Raw genomic sequence first — 14,290 nt, forward strand, 5'->3', positions numbered from 1 at the left:
TAGCCCAAAGTTTTATACACTTTTTGCATTTATACCCTATGAATGTTGGTCTATAGCAAGGATAAACTTAAACATTATTTAACCCAGATATAGCAGTTTGCTGATTACTGCTTGATGGATCATCCCTCATCTCATTGAGGGCTTCAGTGGTACTGATAAACCTTATCATGATTTGACAGTTACCAACAGATTCACTGAACTCTCTTGTTTGTTTGAGCACTTCAGGAGATATTTGGTGACAGGAGTCAGGGAACAGCCTGGACCAGCAAATTCTCTTTCCAGACATCTTGTTATATTTTGTAATATACCAATATTCTTCTGAGAAATTAATATAATAGAATAAAATAATTAATTAGCAAAATTACCAGGTAGCAGTTTTAGTCCTTGTACACTGCATGAACATACTGTTGTTGGTGAGGTGGTAGTCGGTGTTGTCTGGGTTTGTTCAGATGTAGTCTCAGTGGTGGTTGTAGTTGTGCTGCTATGTGTAGGAACTGGAGCCACTGTTGTGGTGGTGAGTGTTGTTGGTGAGGTCATAGTTGACATTAGCTGAGTTTGAGTTGGTGCAGTCTCAGTGGTGGTTGTAGTTGTGCTGCTATGTGTAGGAACTGGAGCCACTGTTGTGGTGGTGAGTATTGTTGGTGAGGTCATAGTTGACATTAGCTGAGTTTGAGTTGGTGCAGTCTCAGTGGTGGTTGTAGTTGTGCTGCTATGTGTAGGAACTGGAGCCACTGTTGTGGTGGAAACTGTTGTCTGTGAGGTTGTACTCGATTTTGGCTGTTCAGATGTAATCTCAATGGTGGTTGTAGTTGTGCTGCTCTGTGTAGGAACTGGAGCTGTTGTGGTGGTGACTGCTTTTGGTGAGGTGGTAGTCGATGTTGTCTGGGTTTGTTCAGATGTAGTCTCAGTGGTGGTTGTAGTCGTGCTACTATGTGTAGGAACTGGAGCTGTTGTGGTTGTGACTGTTGGTGAGGTCGTAGTTGATATTAGCTGAGTTTGAGTTGGTGTAGTCTCAGTGGTGGTTGTAGTTGTGATGTGTGTAGTGACTGGAGCTGTTGCTGTGGACAACAGTGCATCAGTCTTTGGAGGGATAGAGACAGTTGTTGCTAGACTAGATGTTGTAGAGACTGTTGTCTGTGAGGTGGTAGTCGGTGTTGTCTGGGTTTGTTCTGATGTAGTCTCAGTGGTGGTTGTAGTTGTGCTATGTGTAGGAACTGGAGCTGTTGTGGTGGTGAGTGTTGTTGGTGAGGTCATAGTTGACATTAGCTGAGTTTGAGTTGGTGCAGTCTCAGTGGTGGTTGTAGTTGTGCTGCTATGTGTAGGAACTGGAGCCACTGTTGTGGTGGAAACTGTTGTCTGTGAGGTTGTACTCGATTTTGGCTGTTCAGATGTAATCTCAATGGTGGTTGTAGTTGTGCTGCTCTGTGTAGGAACTGGAGCTGATGTGGTGGTGACTGCTTTTGGTGAGGTGGTAGTCGATGTTGTCTGGGTTTGTTCAGATGTAGTCTCAGTGGTGGTTGTAGTCGTGCTACTATGTGTAGGAACTGGAGCTGTTGTGGTTGTGACTGTTGGTGAGGTCGTAGTTGATATTAGCTGAGTTTGAGTTGGTGTAGTCTCAGTGGTGGTTGTAGTTGTGATGTGTGTAGTGACTGGAGCTGTTGCTGTGGACAACAGTGCATCAGTCTTTGGAGGGATAGAGACAGTTGTTGCTAGACTAGATGTTGTAGAGACTGTTGTCTGTGAGGTGGTAGTCGGTGTTGTCTGGGTTTGTTCTGATGTAGTCTCAGTGGTGGTTGTAGTTGTGCTATGTGTAGGAACTGGAGCTGTTGTGGTGGTGAGTGTTGTTGGTGAGGTCATAGTTGACATTAGCTGAGTTTGAGTTGGTGCAGTCTCAGTGGTGGTTGTAGTTGTGCTGCTATGTGTAGGAACTGGAGCCACTGTTGTGGTGGAAACTGTTGTCTGTGAGGTTGTACTCGATTTTGGCTGTTCAGATGTAATCTCAATGGTGGTTGTAGTTGTGCTGCTCTGTGTAGGAACTGGAGCTGATGTGGTGGTGACTGCTTTTGGTGAGGTGGTAGTCGATGTTGTCTGGGTTTGTTCAGATGTAGTCTCAGTGGTGGTTGTAGTTGTGCTACTATGTGTAGGAACTGGAGCTGTTGTGGTTGTGACTGTTGGTGAGGTCGTAGTTGATATTAGCTGAGTTTGAGTTGGTGTAGTCTCAGTGGTGGTTGTAGTTGTGATGTGTGTAGTGACTGGAGCTGTTGCTGTGGACAACAGTGCATCAGTCTTTGGAGGGATAGAGACAGTTGTTGCTAGACTAGATGTTGTAGAGACTGTTGTCTGTGAGGTGGTAGTCGGTGTTGTCTGGGTTTGTTCTAATGTAGTCTCAGTGGTGGTTGTAGTTGTGCGGCTATGTGTAGGAACTGGAGCTGTTGTGGTGGTGAGTGTTGTTGGTGAGGTCATAGTTGACATTAGCTGAGTTTGAGTTGGTGCAGTCTCAGTGGTGGTTGTAGTTGTGCTGACAGGAGCTGTTGTGGTAGAAACTGTTGTTGCTGTGGAAACTGTTGCAGTTGCTTCACTGTGTGCTGATGTAACTTTGATTGTGGTTCCAGATGATGTGGTTGGTGTCGTCTCAAAGCTCAGTGTTGTACTGGGAACTGCACTGGTTTTCGGTGGGCACGGATATACTTGTCGGATTATAGTTCCATTCACACTGCATGTTGCTTTGATGCATCCACCAATGCCATCCGTGGTATGATAGATGATTTCTCCGTCGTGGAAGGTTTTGCCATCATAGGTGCAGGTACATTCTGATAAGGAATATTAATAATCATGAGATGTGAACAGAAGAAACTGTAATACAACACATTGACTGTGACCTACCTAACACTCTGTGTCCTTGTTTGCCCCTATCACCATCACTTTTGGTAATGAAGTTTGGTAAATCTCAGATTTTAACATCCCATTCATATCAGTCTGAACTGCCATTTGCAGGAGTAGAATCCATACTCAATCTCTGCCTGCAAGTAAAATCCTCTCCGAATTTGAATTCTGAAAATATTGGGTATGCTTTTTGGCTTTTTCTCCTATTTCACAACCAGAAAGTAAGGGTTTCTCTCTATCTACCTTTAACACCCTGGGAAAAGTTTCACTGCTAATGTAATGTTTTTTTCTGTAGCAGCAGTGTTTGGGTTATGGTTAGAGGTAACAGGGGCTTTGGAATGTGTACCTTCCAATGAAGAGTGTTTTTTTTTCTTGTTGAGTGCCTGAGACCAAGATGTTCTAGGTCTTTTGTGCGACAGAAGATAGGGAGAGAAGATGCCAAAGAAGAGAGATCTTAGACACCAGAAAGGAGTGGACTTGGAGAGGGGCTGTGTGTGAATGAAGCCCAGGGAAATCGATGGAGGACCAGCAGAAGGGAAACCGTGAGCTCCAACTTGTGCATGTTAGACTGTTTCATTAAAATGGGCCCTTTTCTTTTTGTTTTACTTTACTAACCCTTTAGTCAAATTCAGAATTATAAAGCTGTATCGTTTAATTGCATATGGTGTACTGTCTGCTATTTTGTGGTACTGATTTGTAACAGGGTAACACATCACGCAGCATCCACACAAACAGGAGGTTTTGCACCTCAATCTCACATGTTTGGTGGGGCCAGAGTTTGTCTTCCCTAGACTTATGCAGCCGACCAGGTGGAGGATCAGAGGGATCTAGGGGTCTGAGTCCATAGGACAACCAAAGTCGCGCAGGTTGACTCTGTGGTTAAGAAGGCATACGGTGCATTGGCCTTCATCAACTATAGGACTGAAAGTAGGAGCCAAGAGGTAATGTTGCAGCTATATAGGACCTTGGTCAGACCCCACTTGGAGTACCGTGCTCAGTTCTGGTCGCCTCACTACGGGAAGGATGTGGAAACCATAGAAAGGGTGCAGAGGAGACTTAAAAGGATGTTGCCTGGATTGGGGAGCATGCCTTATGAGAATAGATTGAGTGAACTGAGAGGTGTACAAGATGATGAGAGGCATTGATCGTGTGGATAGATAGAGGCTTTTTCCAAGGGCTGAAATGGCTAACATGAGAGGACACAGTTTTAAGGTGCTTGGAAGCAGATGCAAAGGAGATGTCGGGGTAAGTTTTTTACGCAGAGAGTGGTGAGTGCATGGAATGGGTTGCTGGCGATGGTGGTGGAGGCGGAAATGATAGGGCCTTTTAAGAGACTCCTGGTTAGGTACATGAAGCTTAAAAGAATAGTGGGCTATGAATAACCCTAGATAATTTCTAAGGTATCGACATGTTTGGCACAGCTTTGTGGGACGAAGGGCCTGTATTGTGCTGTAGGTTTTCTATGTTTCTATACCCTTTCAGCATTCTTTAATATCCTTAGTATTTCAATCATCAAGATTACAATATTATGCAAAAGTCTTGCGTATATAGGTATATACAGTGCCTATAAGAAGTACTTACCCCCCGTTGTAAGTTTACAACATTGAATCACAGTGGATTTAATTTGGCTTTTTTGACTGATAAACAGAAAATATTATTTTGTGTCAAAGTAAAAACAAATTTCTACAAATTGTTTACATTTATAACAATTATTAAACACAAAATAATTGATTGCATCATTACTCACCTCTTTGAGTCAGTATTTAGTAGATGCACCTTTGGCAGCAATTACTGCCTTGAGTCTGTGTGGATAGGCCTCTGTCAGTTTTGCACATCTGGTCACTGCAATTTTTCCCCATTCTTTACAAAACTGCTTAAGCTCTGTCAGATTGCATGGGGATCATGAGTGAATAGCCCTTTGCAAATCCAGTCTCAAATTCTCTATTGGATTGAGGTCTGGACTCTGACTTGGCCACTCCAGGACATTAACTTTGTTGTTTCTAAGCCATTCCTGTGTAGTTTTGGCTTTATGCTTGGGGTTACTGTCTTGCTGGAAAACAAATCTCCCATGTCACAGTTCTCTTGTAGACTGCATCAGATCTTCCCCTGTATTTTGCTGCATTCATTTTACCCTCTACCTTCACAAGCCTTCCAGGGTCTGCTGCAGTGAAGCATCCTCACAGCATGATGCAGCCACCACCATACTTCACTTAGGAATGGTGTGTTTTTGATGTTGTGGCTTTACAATTATGTGACATCCACACCAGTGATGATTTGGTGTGTCATATGAAAGGGGGTGTATACTTATGCAATCATTTATATAGTGTTTGATATTTGTAATCAACCTTGATCACTTCTAGAGATCTGTTTTCACTTTGACACAAAGGATCAGTGTCAAAAAGCCAAATTAAATCCACTGTGATTCAATGTTGTAAAACAATGATGCATGAAAATTTCCAAGGGGTGGGAGGTAAATACTTTTTATAGGCACTGTATAAAGTTGTTTAAGACTCTTGCACAATACTTTAAATCAAAGTCTTTGTATCCATAAAATAATAAATCATCCAAGCATGATGTGAAATGAACCTACCTGATCTGTCATAGGTGCAGTGTACTTCACCATTCTTACACTTGCTAAAAATATGAACAACATAGGTTGGTTATTTAATTTTATATATCAATGTTGTTTAAGAATGTGCAATATAAAAGTATAATTTTAACTATCTTCACAAATTGATATCAAGAAAGTTCTGCAGTACTTAATGTTCTTAGTGTAATATTTCAATAAGACTGGTGAAGTCAGTGATGAGATTGTACTACCAACTCCCAGTTAGCCACCAGCACATTGAGGAACAGATATACCGTCAGAACAGGAAAAGGTACAGAAACAACTAAGTTGTCTTGTGGAAGACTTCAAAGCTTCTTTGTGCAAGAAGTTTAGATGGAGTAGAATTTGTTAGGTGCATCGAGGAGAGCTTCTTAAAATAATTTGTGGATTGTCCAAATCATTTGAAGCCCATATGAACCTATTATTAGAAATGAGACTAGCCAGGTGACTGCAGCAAGCTGTTGTGCATGGGGACTTGGGAGTGCTTGCGCATGAATCACAAAAAATTGTTTTGCAGGTATAAAAGATTATGACGAAGGCAAATGGAATATTAGCCTTCATTGTACAGGGACTGAATTCAAAAGTGAGTGGTTTTGCGGCATCTATACAGTGTACTGGTGACGATACACCTGGGGAACTGTATGTAGTTCTGGTCTCCTCACATGGGAAAAGAGATACTGATTTGTAGGTGATGAAGAGAAGATTCAGCAGCTTGATTCTGGAGATGAGCTGGTTAGCTTCTGAGGAGAGATTGAGACTCCTGGGATGATACTTACTAGACTTCAGAAGAATGGGAGGGGATCTTATCAAAAATCATACAATTGTGAAAAGATAGAGGCAGGAAAGCTGTTCTACTGATAAGTAAAATGACAACTATGTGATATAACTTCAAGATTCAAGGGAGTAGATTCAAAAGACCACGGCCAGATCAGCCAATATCTTATTAATTGGCGGAACAGGCTTGATGGCCAGATGGCCTACTCCTGTTCCTATTCCTTCTGTTGTTTCAGGTCACCGTGGAGAAGACAAGACTGCAAACTGAATGGAAGACTGCTTATCCAGGTCTTTATTTTCACACTTTTAGTTAACCAACAATCTTGTCCTGTTCATGCTTGATTCTTGGAACTTCAAATACAATGCATGCTGGGGAAACCAACACAGGAAAATATGCAAAGAGTGGGATTCTACCAATAGAGTCAGTACGATGATGGCAACCATAGCAAATAATCAGGAAATCTTGTACCAGCATGAACAGAGTGTCAAAAAGAGCTTGTAATTAAGTTATGAATATCCTAATCTCTTGAACACAGAAGGAACGAACAGTTATTGATAGCAGAAAAGATATATGTAATGGAAGAAACTTTCAAATGTCGAAACGTGCTGGTTTTTAAATCACTTCAGTTGGCAGTGAAAATTTTTAAAAAGCGAAGATCCCTGTCATCCAGATCAGTTTCCCCTCTGAATTAAAATATTACTTGCCCACAACAAAATTTTGTTTGCAAAGTGCAAAGTTTCTTCGGTTAAACCAAATAAGAGAATGATTATGGTAAAACTTACCAGGAATCACAGTTCTGCGTTGACGGGATATATTCATCTGGCTCATAATTTTTTCCATTAAAGTGGCAGGGACACTGGTTCAATGGAACACATTCCATTTTATCTTCATCTAAGAACGGCTTATCTTCAGGGCAGTCTGGGTAGCAACCTACAAAAATTAACAGCAGTACAGAGTTAACTACTGACACTCAAAACCTGCACAGCACCAGCAATGTCACTCTGTTGTTGATCTCTAGCAGACTAATTTAGTCTGAATCACAAAGACATTCAGCAAAACTTAAACTTCAGCAAGCACCCTAATACTGTTTATCCCCAGTGTATGGTGCCTATGATCAGGAAGTGGGCGCCTCAGAAATGGTGTTATTTGTGCAGATCCCTTGGGAATGCAATGAAGAGTTACTCTGGCTTTAGCACAGCTTGTGTTATAAGGATCCTTAAAAATCTTAGATGTAATTATAAAATAGGTTTTTGTATAAATGAATTCTGTTCATTTATCAGAACATAAGAAATATTAAAATGTTTCCATTTATAACTGACAATATAATAAAATAGTAAATTACATAATCACATTAACTAAAATAGAAATATTACCTTCAAGCTTGGGGATAATTTTGGAGCATGATCCACCGGGATTCTGGCAGGTTTTTAGGCATGGAATTCCACATGGTGCATAGTGCCATTCACACTCATCACTGGGATTATAATAATCGCAAAAGAGAGCTGTAACAGAGGAGTCATCTGAGCAGTTATTGTAGCAGAGGGAAAAGTTGCACTGATAGTAACCCACAGAATATTTTCAGATTTTTCTTTGATAACTTAAAATTGTGTGAGTGGAGATCCCAATAAATAATTTAAAACAAAACAAGCTTGTGAAAGAATTTTCTCAAATTTTAACTGTAAAGAGTAAAATTGTCCCAAAGATTTATCTCCTAATTAACAAGTTAATTTATCTGTGTTTTAAATCCAGCTTAATAGCTAAAAGAAACCAAAGGCTGGCAAATGGTCATTGGGGTGCCTGGTGAGATGCAGAGATAGTGATAGTGACACAGGACACTTTGAGTACCCAGGGTGGTTTGGAGACAGTAGGGGTAATGCAGGGTGATCCACACACACACTCTGGGGTGCCTAGTGTGAAGTGGAAACAGTGAGAATGATACAGACTGATCCACATACAGGATAGTGGGTGTTCTGTGGGGTGCCCAGTGTGAAGTGGGGACAGTGAAGGTTAATACAAGGTGGAAGGGAAATTCTCACACTGTTGAGTTTTAAATTCAGGTTCCTCTGTGAAAACAACAGAGGGATTTGTTATCAGTGAAGAAAATCTTGGGAAGACAAGACCCTCTGTTCGTTCTGCAGTGTGTAATTCATAACTAGAAGTGCTGGTGGATTGACAAATTAAAGGGTCTGGTGAATAAATACTACAATCCTGAAAGTGAATGAAAGCAGAATATGACTCACGACAAAGTTCAGGGGTCCTCCAGGAAATACAAACTCCAACCATCCTGCAGGCCAAAGAGTAAGCAGCGATAGCTGTACACAGACATTCACAATCTCCACCAGTGTCACAGGCACAGGCGTCACGGACACATGCCTCATAATATGGGGCTGGGTCAACCTGAAAAGTGAACATGTGAATGATAGGTAATTTGTTTGAAAAAAAATGGATCAAAAGTTCTATCCATCTCTGTAATTATATTGAAATTAATGGAATTATGATCATAAATACAAAGTAACACATATAAAATCCTGGAGGAACTCAGCAGACCAGGCAGTATCTATGGGGGAAAAGTTAGTGGAGACGTGCAGGGCAAATTTTCTTTAAGATAGAATAGGTGTCTGCCAAAGATATTAGAGGAGGCAAATATGATAAGGCAGGTTAAGAGGATCATAGACACAGGGAGGTACAGGGAATAAGGACCATGTGCAAACATTTGTTTAGTTTCATGTTTAATTAGTTTGGCATAACACGGTGGGTGAAAGGCACCGTGTATGCAGTTCTATGTTCTATGGATTTGAGGATATTTTTTCACTCGGCAGATAAAAAGCTAGCACTCACTGCCTGAAAGCTGGTGAAGGCAGGTACTTTCACAATGTTTACGTGGTGCACGGATGAGCACCGGAACTGCTTTGAATTAGAAAGCTATGCACCAGTGCAGTAAATTGGATTAGTATAGATAAGGACATTATTTAGCAAGGACTTGGTGAGCTGAGGGTCTTTTTCTGTGACTCTCTGACCAATTAAGGCACTATAAGGATTTCATTTCAGCAAGTTCTTCAATTCTAAAATGATAGGTCAAATACCTCAAGGGGAGGTGCTTTAAATAGTGCCATAAATTGTAAAGGACTATAAATTTTGGCACTTTTAGTTGTCATTGGAAGGCTGAAGGGAATTTATCTTCTGGAATCAGAAATTTTGATACCCATAGAGTTGTCCTTTGTCAATGGTAAACTCAAAATAATTGCTGTTTACAAATATAGTTATGTTAAGATTAATTGTGCAATGCAATGGCAAGGCATACAAAACACTTTGGCATTCAGAATTGTACCTGAGAATTACAAGGCAGGAATGGCTCATTCTTGAGGATGCTGCACTGTTTCTGAGCCCACGCATCTCGATAAATATTAATGGAGCAGGGATCTTCATTGACTTTTACATTTGCACATGCAGGAGACACCTTCCAACTGTTTCCAAACTCATCCACATTTGCAACGACTAATTGGCTTCTTGTGGTGAAATCATTTTGTACATTCCCATCATAATTGCCACACAATCCACAGATGGTATGCTGCAATCCCCAAAAAGGACGATAATTAACCCAAAACAGTCAATCACCAAAATAAGATTTGAGTGTACCTACCATATTTGATGTTCTAAATTGAACAAAGAAATCTCTTTGCAATTGAATTAACAGTGTAATAAATAGATAGTAATAGTTATAGAAAATATATTTGATTTTATTTATAACTAACATAGCTAGACTTCAAAAGAGCTATCATATTAGTGTCACTGACTATTAACAATTACTATTGTTTAATAAATTGTGCTCTGCTGTTGTTCTATAGTCTTCATCGAAAAATATCCCAGAAAATTGCTTTCATTTGTGTTAAAGAGACATTGGCACACAGAAAACCTAGAAATATTAGAACAGTTAGATAAAGTGGTGAAGAAGGCATACAAAATTCTTGTCAATATTTTCCAAGGCACAAAAAAAACCCAGAATGATTAAAAACGTAAGTGAGGCCTCAGCTGGAATAGATGGATGGATCGTAACACCAAATCACTTGAGAAAGGGTATGAGCAGATTGTAAGTGCATGATATGAATCATTGTTTTATTTGGAGAAAGAAGGCTGAGAGATTTGATTAAAATTCATAAAATGGTGAGGGACTTGGATGGGCAAATAGACCAATAACTGGGCAGATTGAGCTCAAGGATCAGAGTGAAGGTGAGGAAGAGTGTTTTAACACCCTGTCCAAATGCATGGCAGAGACAGAAGTCCCCCTCATTTCCCCATCTGGATGATTATAACTTACAGGATGAAAGAGTGACACCTGGGAACTACTCATTTGCCTGTAGTGAAACTGTTCATTTGTTGCGTGTTCCCTTTGCACCCACATAGTAAGGTATATTCTTGGAATTTAAAATATTTTTGAGAAGTAAAACAGTAATGTTACAAATGAAATTTTTTTTTGTTCAAAACAATTAAATTGCTTTTCCTGCACTGTATAACCTTGGGAATATACACAACCTTCAATATACAGCAAAACCTTACCTTGAATGAGTGACTCATTTTAATAGTCAGGCTTGTTTTCTTGTCCCAGAGCAATATCAGTCCATTTTTGGCCTCCAATACAAGATAAATGCCAAGGTGACGCACTTCATAAGGCACATTTAAACCATAAGTAAGCTTCGTAATCTCATAATTTCCATCCGATAGTTTTATTTCAGTGTTCTGAAAGTTTTAAAATAATCACCTTAGACAAGTGCATTATCCATTCAGGAACTACTGTGCCAATCTTCCTGGGAAAACAATGGGGTCTGAACAACTCCTTCCAGTACTAATGCAAATATAAGTTATCATACTTAGAGAATTAACAGATGTACTACTGGTTGGACCTATCAGGATTTCTGCTTAGCAGCCCCGACACACAGTACAGAACATTAATGCACTGGAGTTAGACCATGGGTGTGTGAGTGATCATTGAAAGGCAACATGGTGATAAACAGTGCAGAAAGTAATGACAGTAATGAAAATAATGACAAAGGAAGTCAGAGATTGTATAGCATTAAAGAAAAAGAAGTATGACAGGGCTAAGATGAGTGGGAATACAGATGATTGGGAAAGTTTTGAGGAACAGCAGATCTTAACTAAAAAAGCAATACGGAGAGAAAAAATCAGGTATGAGCTTAGTCTAGCCAGGAATATAAAAGGGGATAGCAAAAACTTTTTTAGCTATGTGAAGAGAAAGAAGATAGTTAAGAACAATGTTGGCCCCTTGAAGAATGAATTGGGAAAAATTGTTATGGAAAACAGGGAAATGGCAACAGAATTTAATGCGTACTTTAGATCTGTCTTCACCAGGGAGGACACAAGCAATCTCCCAGATGTATGGATGGGCCAGGGTCATAAGATATCAGAGGAATTGAGACAGATTGACATTAGGAAAGAAACTGTGATGAGTAGACTGATAGGACTGAAGGCTAATAAATCCCCGGGTCCAGATGGTCTGCATCCGAGGGTTCTAAAAGAGGTGGCTCAGGAAATTGCGGATGCATTGGTAATCATTTTCCAATGTTCCTTAGATTCAGGATCAGTTCCTGAAGATTGGAGAGTGGCTAATGTTATCCCACTTTTCAAGAAGGGAGGGAAGGAGAAAACGGAGAACTAACGTCAGTCGTGGGGAAGATGCTTGAGTCCACTATTAAGGACGAAATAGTGGCATATCTTGATGGCAATAATAGGAGTAGGCCGAGCCAGCATGGATTTACCAAGGGCAAATCATGCTTGACTAATCTGTTGGAGTTTTTTGAGGGTGTGACAAGGATGTTAGACGAGGGTAAGCCAGTGGATGTAGTGTACCTAGATTTTCAGAAGGCATTCGATAAAGTGCCACATAAGAGATTGGTGAGTAAAATCAGAGCTCATGGCATTGGGGGCAGGGTTTCAACATGGATAAAAAACTGGTTGGCAGATAGAAAGCAAAGGGTAGCAGTGAATGGGTGTTTCTCGCACTGGCTGGAGGTGACTAGTGGGGTACCACAGGGCTCTGTATTGGGACCACAGCTCTTTACGATTTATGTCAATGATTTAGATGAGGGCATTGAAAACTATATCAGCAAGTTTGCTGACGATACTAAACTGGGTGGCAGTGTGACATGCGAAGAGGACGTTAGGAGAATACAGAGAGACTTGGATAGGCTGGGTGAGTGGGCAGATACTTGGCAGATGTCATTCAATGTGAATAAATGTGAAGTTATCCACTTTGGAAGCAGGAACAAGAGGGCAGAGTATTGTCTGAACGGTGTAGAGTTAGGTAAGGGAGAAATGCAAAGAGACCTAGGAGTCCTAGTTCATTAGTCAATGAAGGTGAATGAGCAAGTGCAACAGGCAGTGAAGAGGGCAAATGGAATGTTGGCCTTTATTACAAGGGGAATTGAGTACAAGAGCAAGGATGTCCTTTTGCATTTGTACAGGGCCCTGGTGAGACCACACCTGGAATATTGTGTACAGTTTTGGTCTCCAGGTTTAAGGAAGGACATTCTGGCAATTGAGGAAGTGCAACGTAGATTCACTAGGTTGATTCCTGGGATGGCAGGGCTGTCTTACGCAGAGAGATTGGAGAGATTGGGCTTGTACATACTGGAATTGAGGAGATTGAGAGGGGATCTGATTGAAATGTTTAAGATAATTAAAGGATTTGATAGGATTGAGGCAGGAAATATGTTCCAGATGTTGGGAGAGTCCAGTACCAGAGGGCATGGATTGAGAATAAGAGGTCAGTTATTTAAAACAGAGTTGAGGAAAAACTTCTTCTCCCAGAGAGTTGTGGAGGTGTGGAATGCACTGCCTCGGAAGACGGTGGAGGCCAATTCTCTGGATGCTTTCAAGAAGGAGCTAGATAGATATTTGATGGATAGGGGAATCAAGGGATATGGGGACAAGGCAGGGACTAGGTATTGATAGTGAATGATCAGCCATGATCTCAGAATGGCGGTGCAGACTCGAGGGACCGAATGGTCTACTTCTGCACCTATTGTCTATTGTCTATTAGTCGGAAGTATGATACCATCAACAAAAATGTCACAAACCAGTGACACTGCTGCACTCTCATGCCATTCAAAGCACTAAGTGAAATGGATAGATGAAATGCTGATCCAAAAGCAAACAACACCAAAAAGCTGAGATGTACTGGAACTACTAAACAAGTTACTGCGACTTTGCAGAGAAAATACTATCTCTGTTTTTGGAGAGAAAACCAGAATTAATATTTTCATATAATTATCTCTCTCAGTAAGGACCTCTCCTTATAGGTCAAAACCTCTAATCCAGGTAACATCTTGGCAAACATCTTCTACATTATTTTCAGTGCTTCCACAAGTATGCTGTAACTGGGCAACCAGAGTTGCTTACAATACCCCAAGTGCAGCCTAACCAACAGTTCGATATAAGTCAGATCCCCACCATCTCTACGATTTGTTCTTTTTCATTTGTTGCATTCTCTGCAAAGGTCTTCAACCTGAGATGTTCTTCACTCAACAGATATTACCTGAACTGGTGAATGTATTCAGCATTTTCATTATTTATTTCACGTTTCTAGCATTTGCAGTTTCTGACTTTCATTTTCTAGGAAAGACGTTCTAGCTGCCGAACATGGCAGGGGAGTACTCATGTGGCACAAAACACTGGATCTCATTCTGATCCATTCAGTTTCCTCTCAGCTTCAGGTTCTGGCTGTGGTGTGGCTATAACTAAAACCTTAGTCATCTGATGCGTTTGGTGCTATGAACAGAATGAGCAGCATCTACCTCCCAAAATCTGTCCCTGAAGGATAAATGATAAATGTGATTCACTGACAAAGGAGTGAATGGTGGGAAGTGATAAGTCACTTGGAATTTATAACCAGAAATGTTCTCTGATGGTCTGCTGTTGAGTGAATGGATTAATTACTGCTCAACATTTTTTGTGTTTGAGAATGGAAGCTGTAATGAAGCAGAAACTGCAATAGCAGCAAATGCCCATTC

At 40.7% G+C, this 14,290-nt stretch overlaps 1 protein-coding gene across 1 annotated transcript in view; it reads right to left on the reverse strand.

Annotated features, from left to right (window-relative positions):
* The window catches only part of LOC132397522 (mucin-5AC-like), a 98,386-nt gene that overhangs the window by 14,462 nt on the left and 69,634 nt on the right, over window positions 1–14,290 (reverse strand). The window contains exons 22-28 of the mRNA XM_059976353.1: window positions 10,821–11,000; window positions 9,595–9,834; window positions 8,507–8,663; window positions 7,640–7,768; window positions 7,049–7,196; window positions 5,474–5,517; window positions 2,689–2,810 (exon numbers count right to left, since the gene is read on the reverse strand). Of these exons, the coding sequence (XP_059832336.1) occupies window positions 2,689–2,810; window positions 5,474–5,517; window positions 7,049–7,196; window positions 7,640–7,768; window positions 8,507–8,663; window positions 9,595–9,834; window positions 10,821–11,000 (1,020 nt within the window). The remainder of the gene's footprint in view (window positions 1–2,688; window positions 2,811–5,473; window positions 5,518–7,048; window positions 7,197–7,639; window positions 7,769–8,506; window positions 8,664–9,594; window positions 9,835–10,820; window positions 11,001–14,290) is intronic.

Source organism: Hypanus sabinus, chromosome 7 (assembly GCF_030144855.1).
Source record: "Hypanus sabinus isolate sHypSab1 chromosome 7, sHypSab1.hap1, whole genome shotgun sequence".
NCBI classification, from domain to species: Eukaryota; Metazoa; Chordata; class Chondrichthyes; order Myliobatiformes; family Dasyatidae; genus Hypanus; species Hypanus sabinus.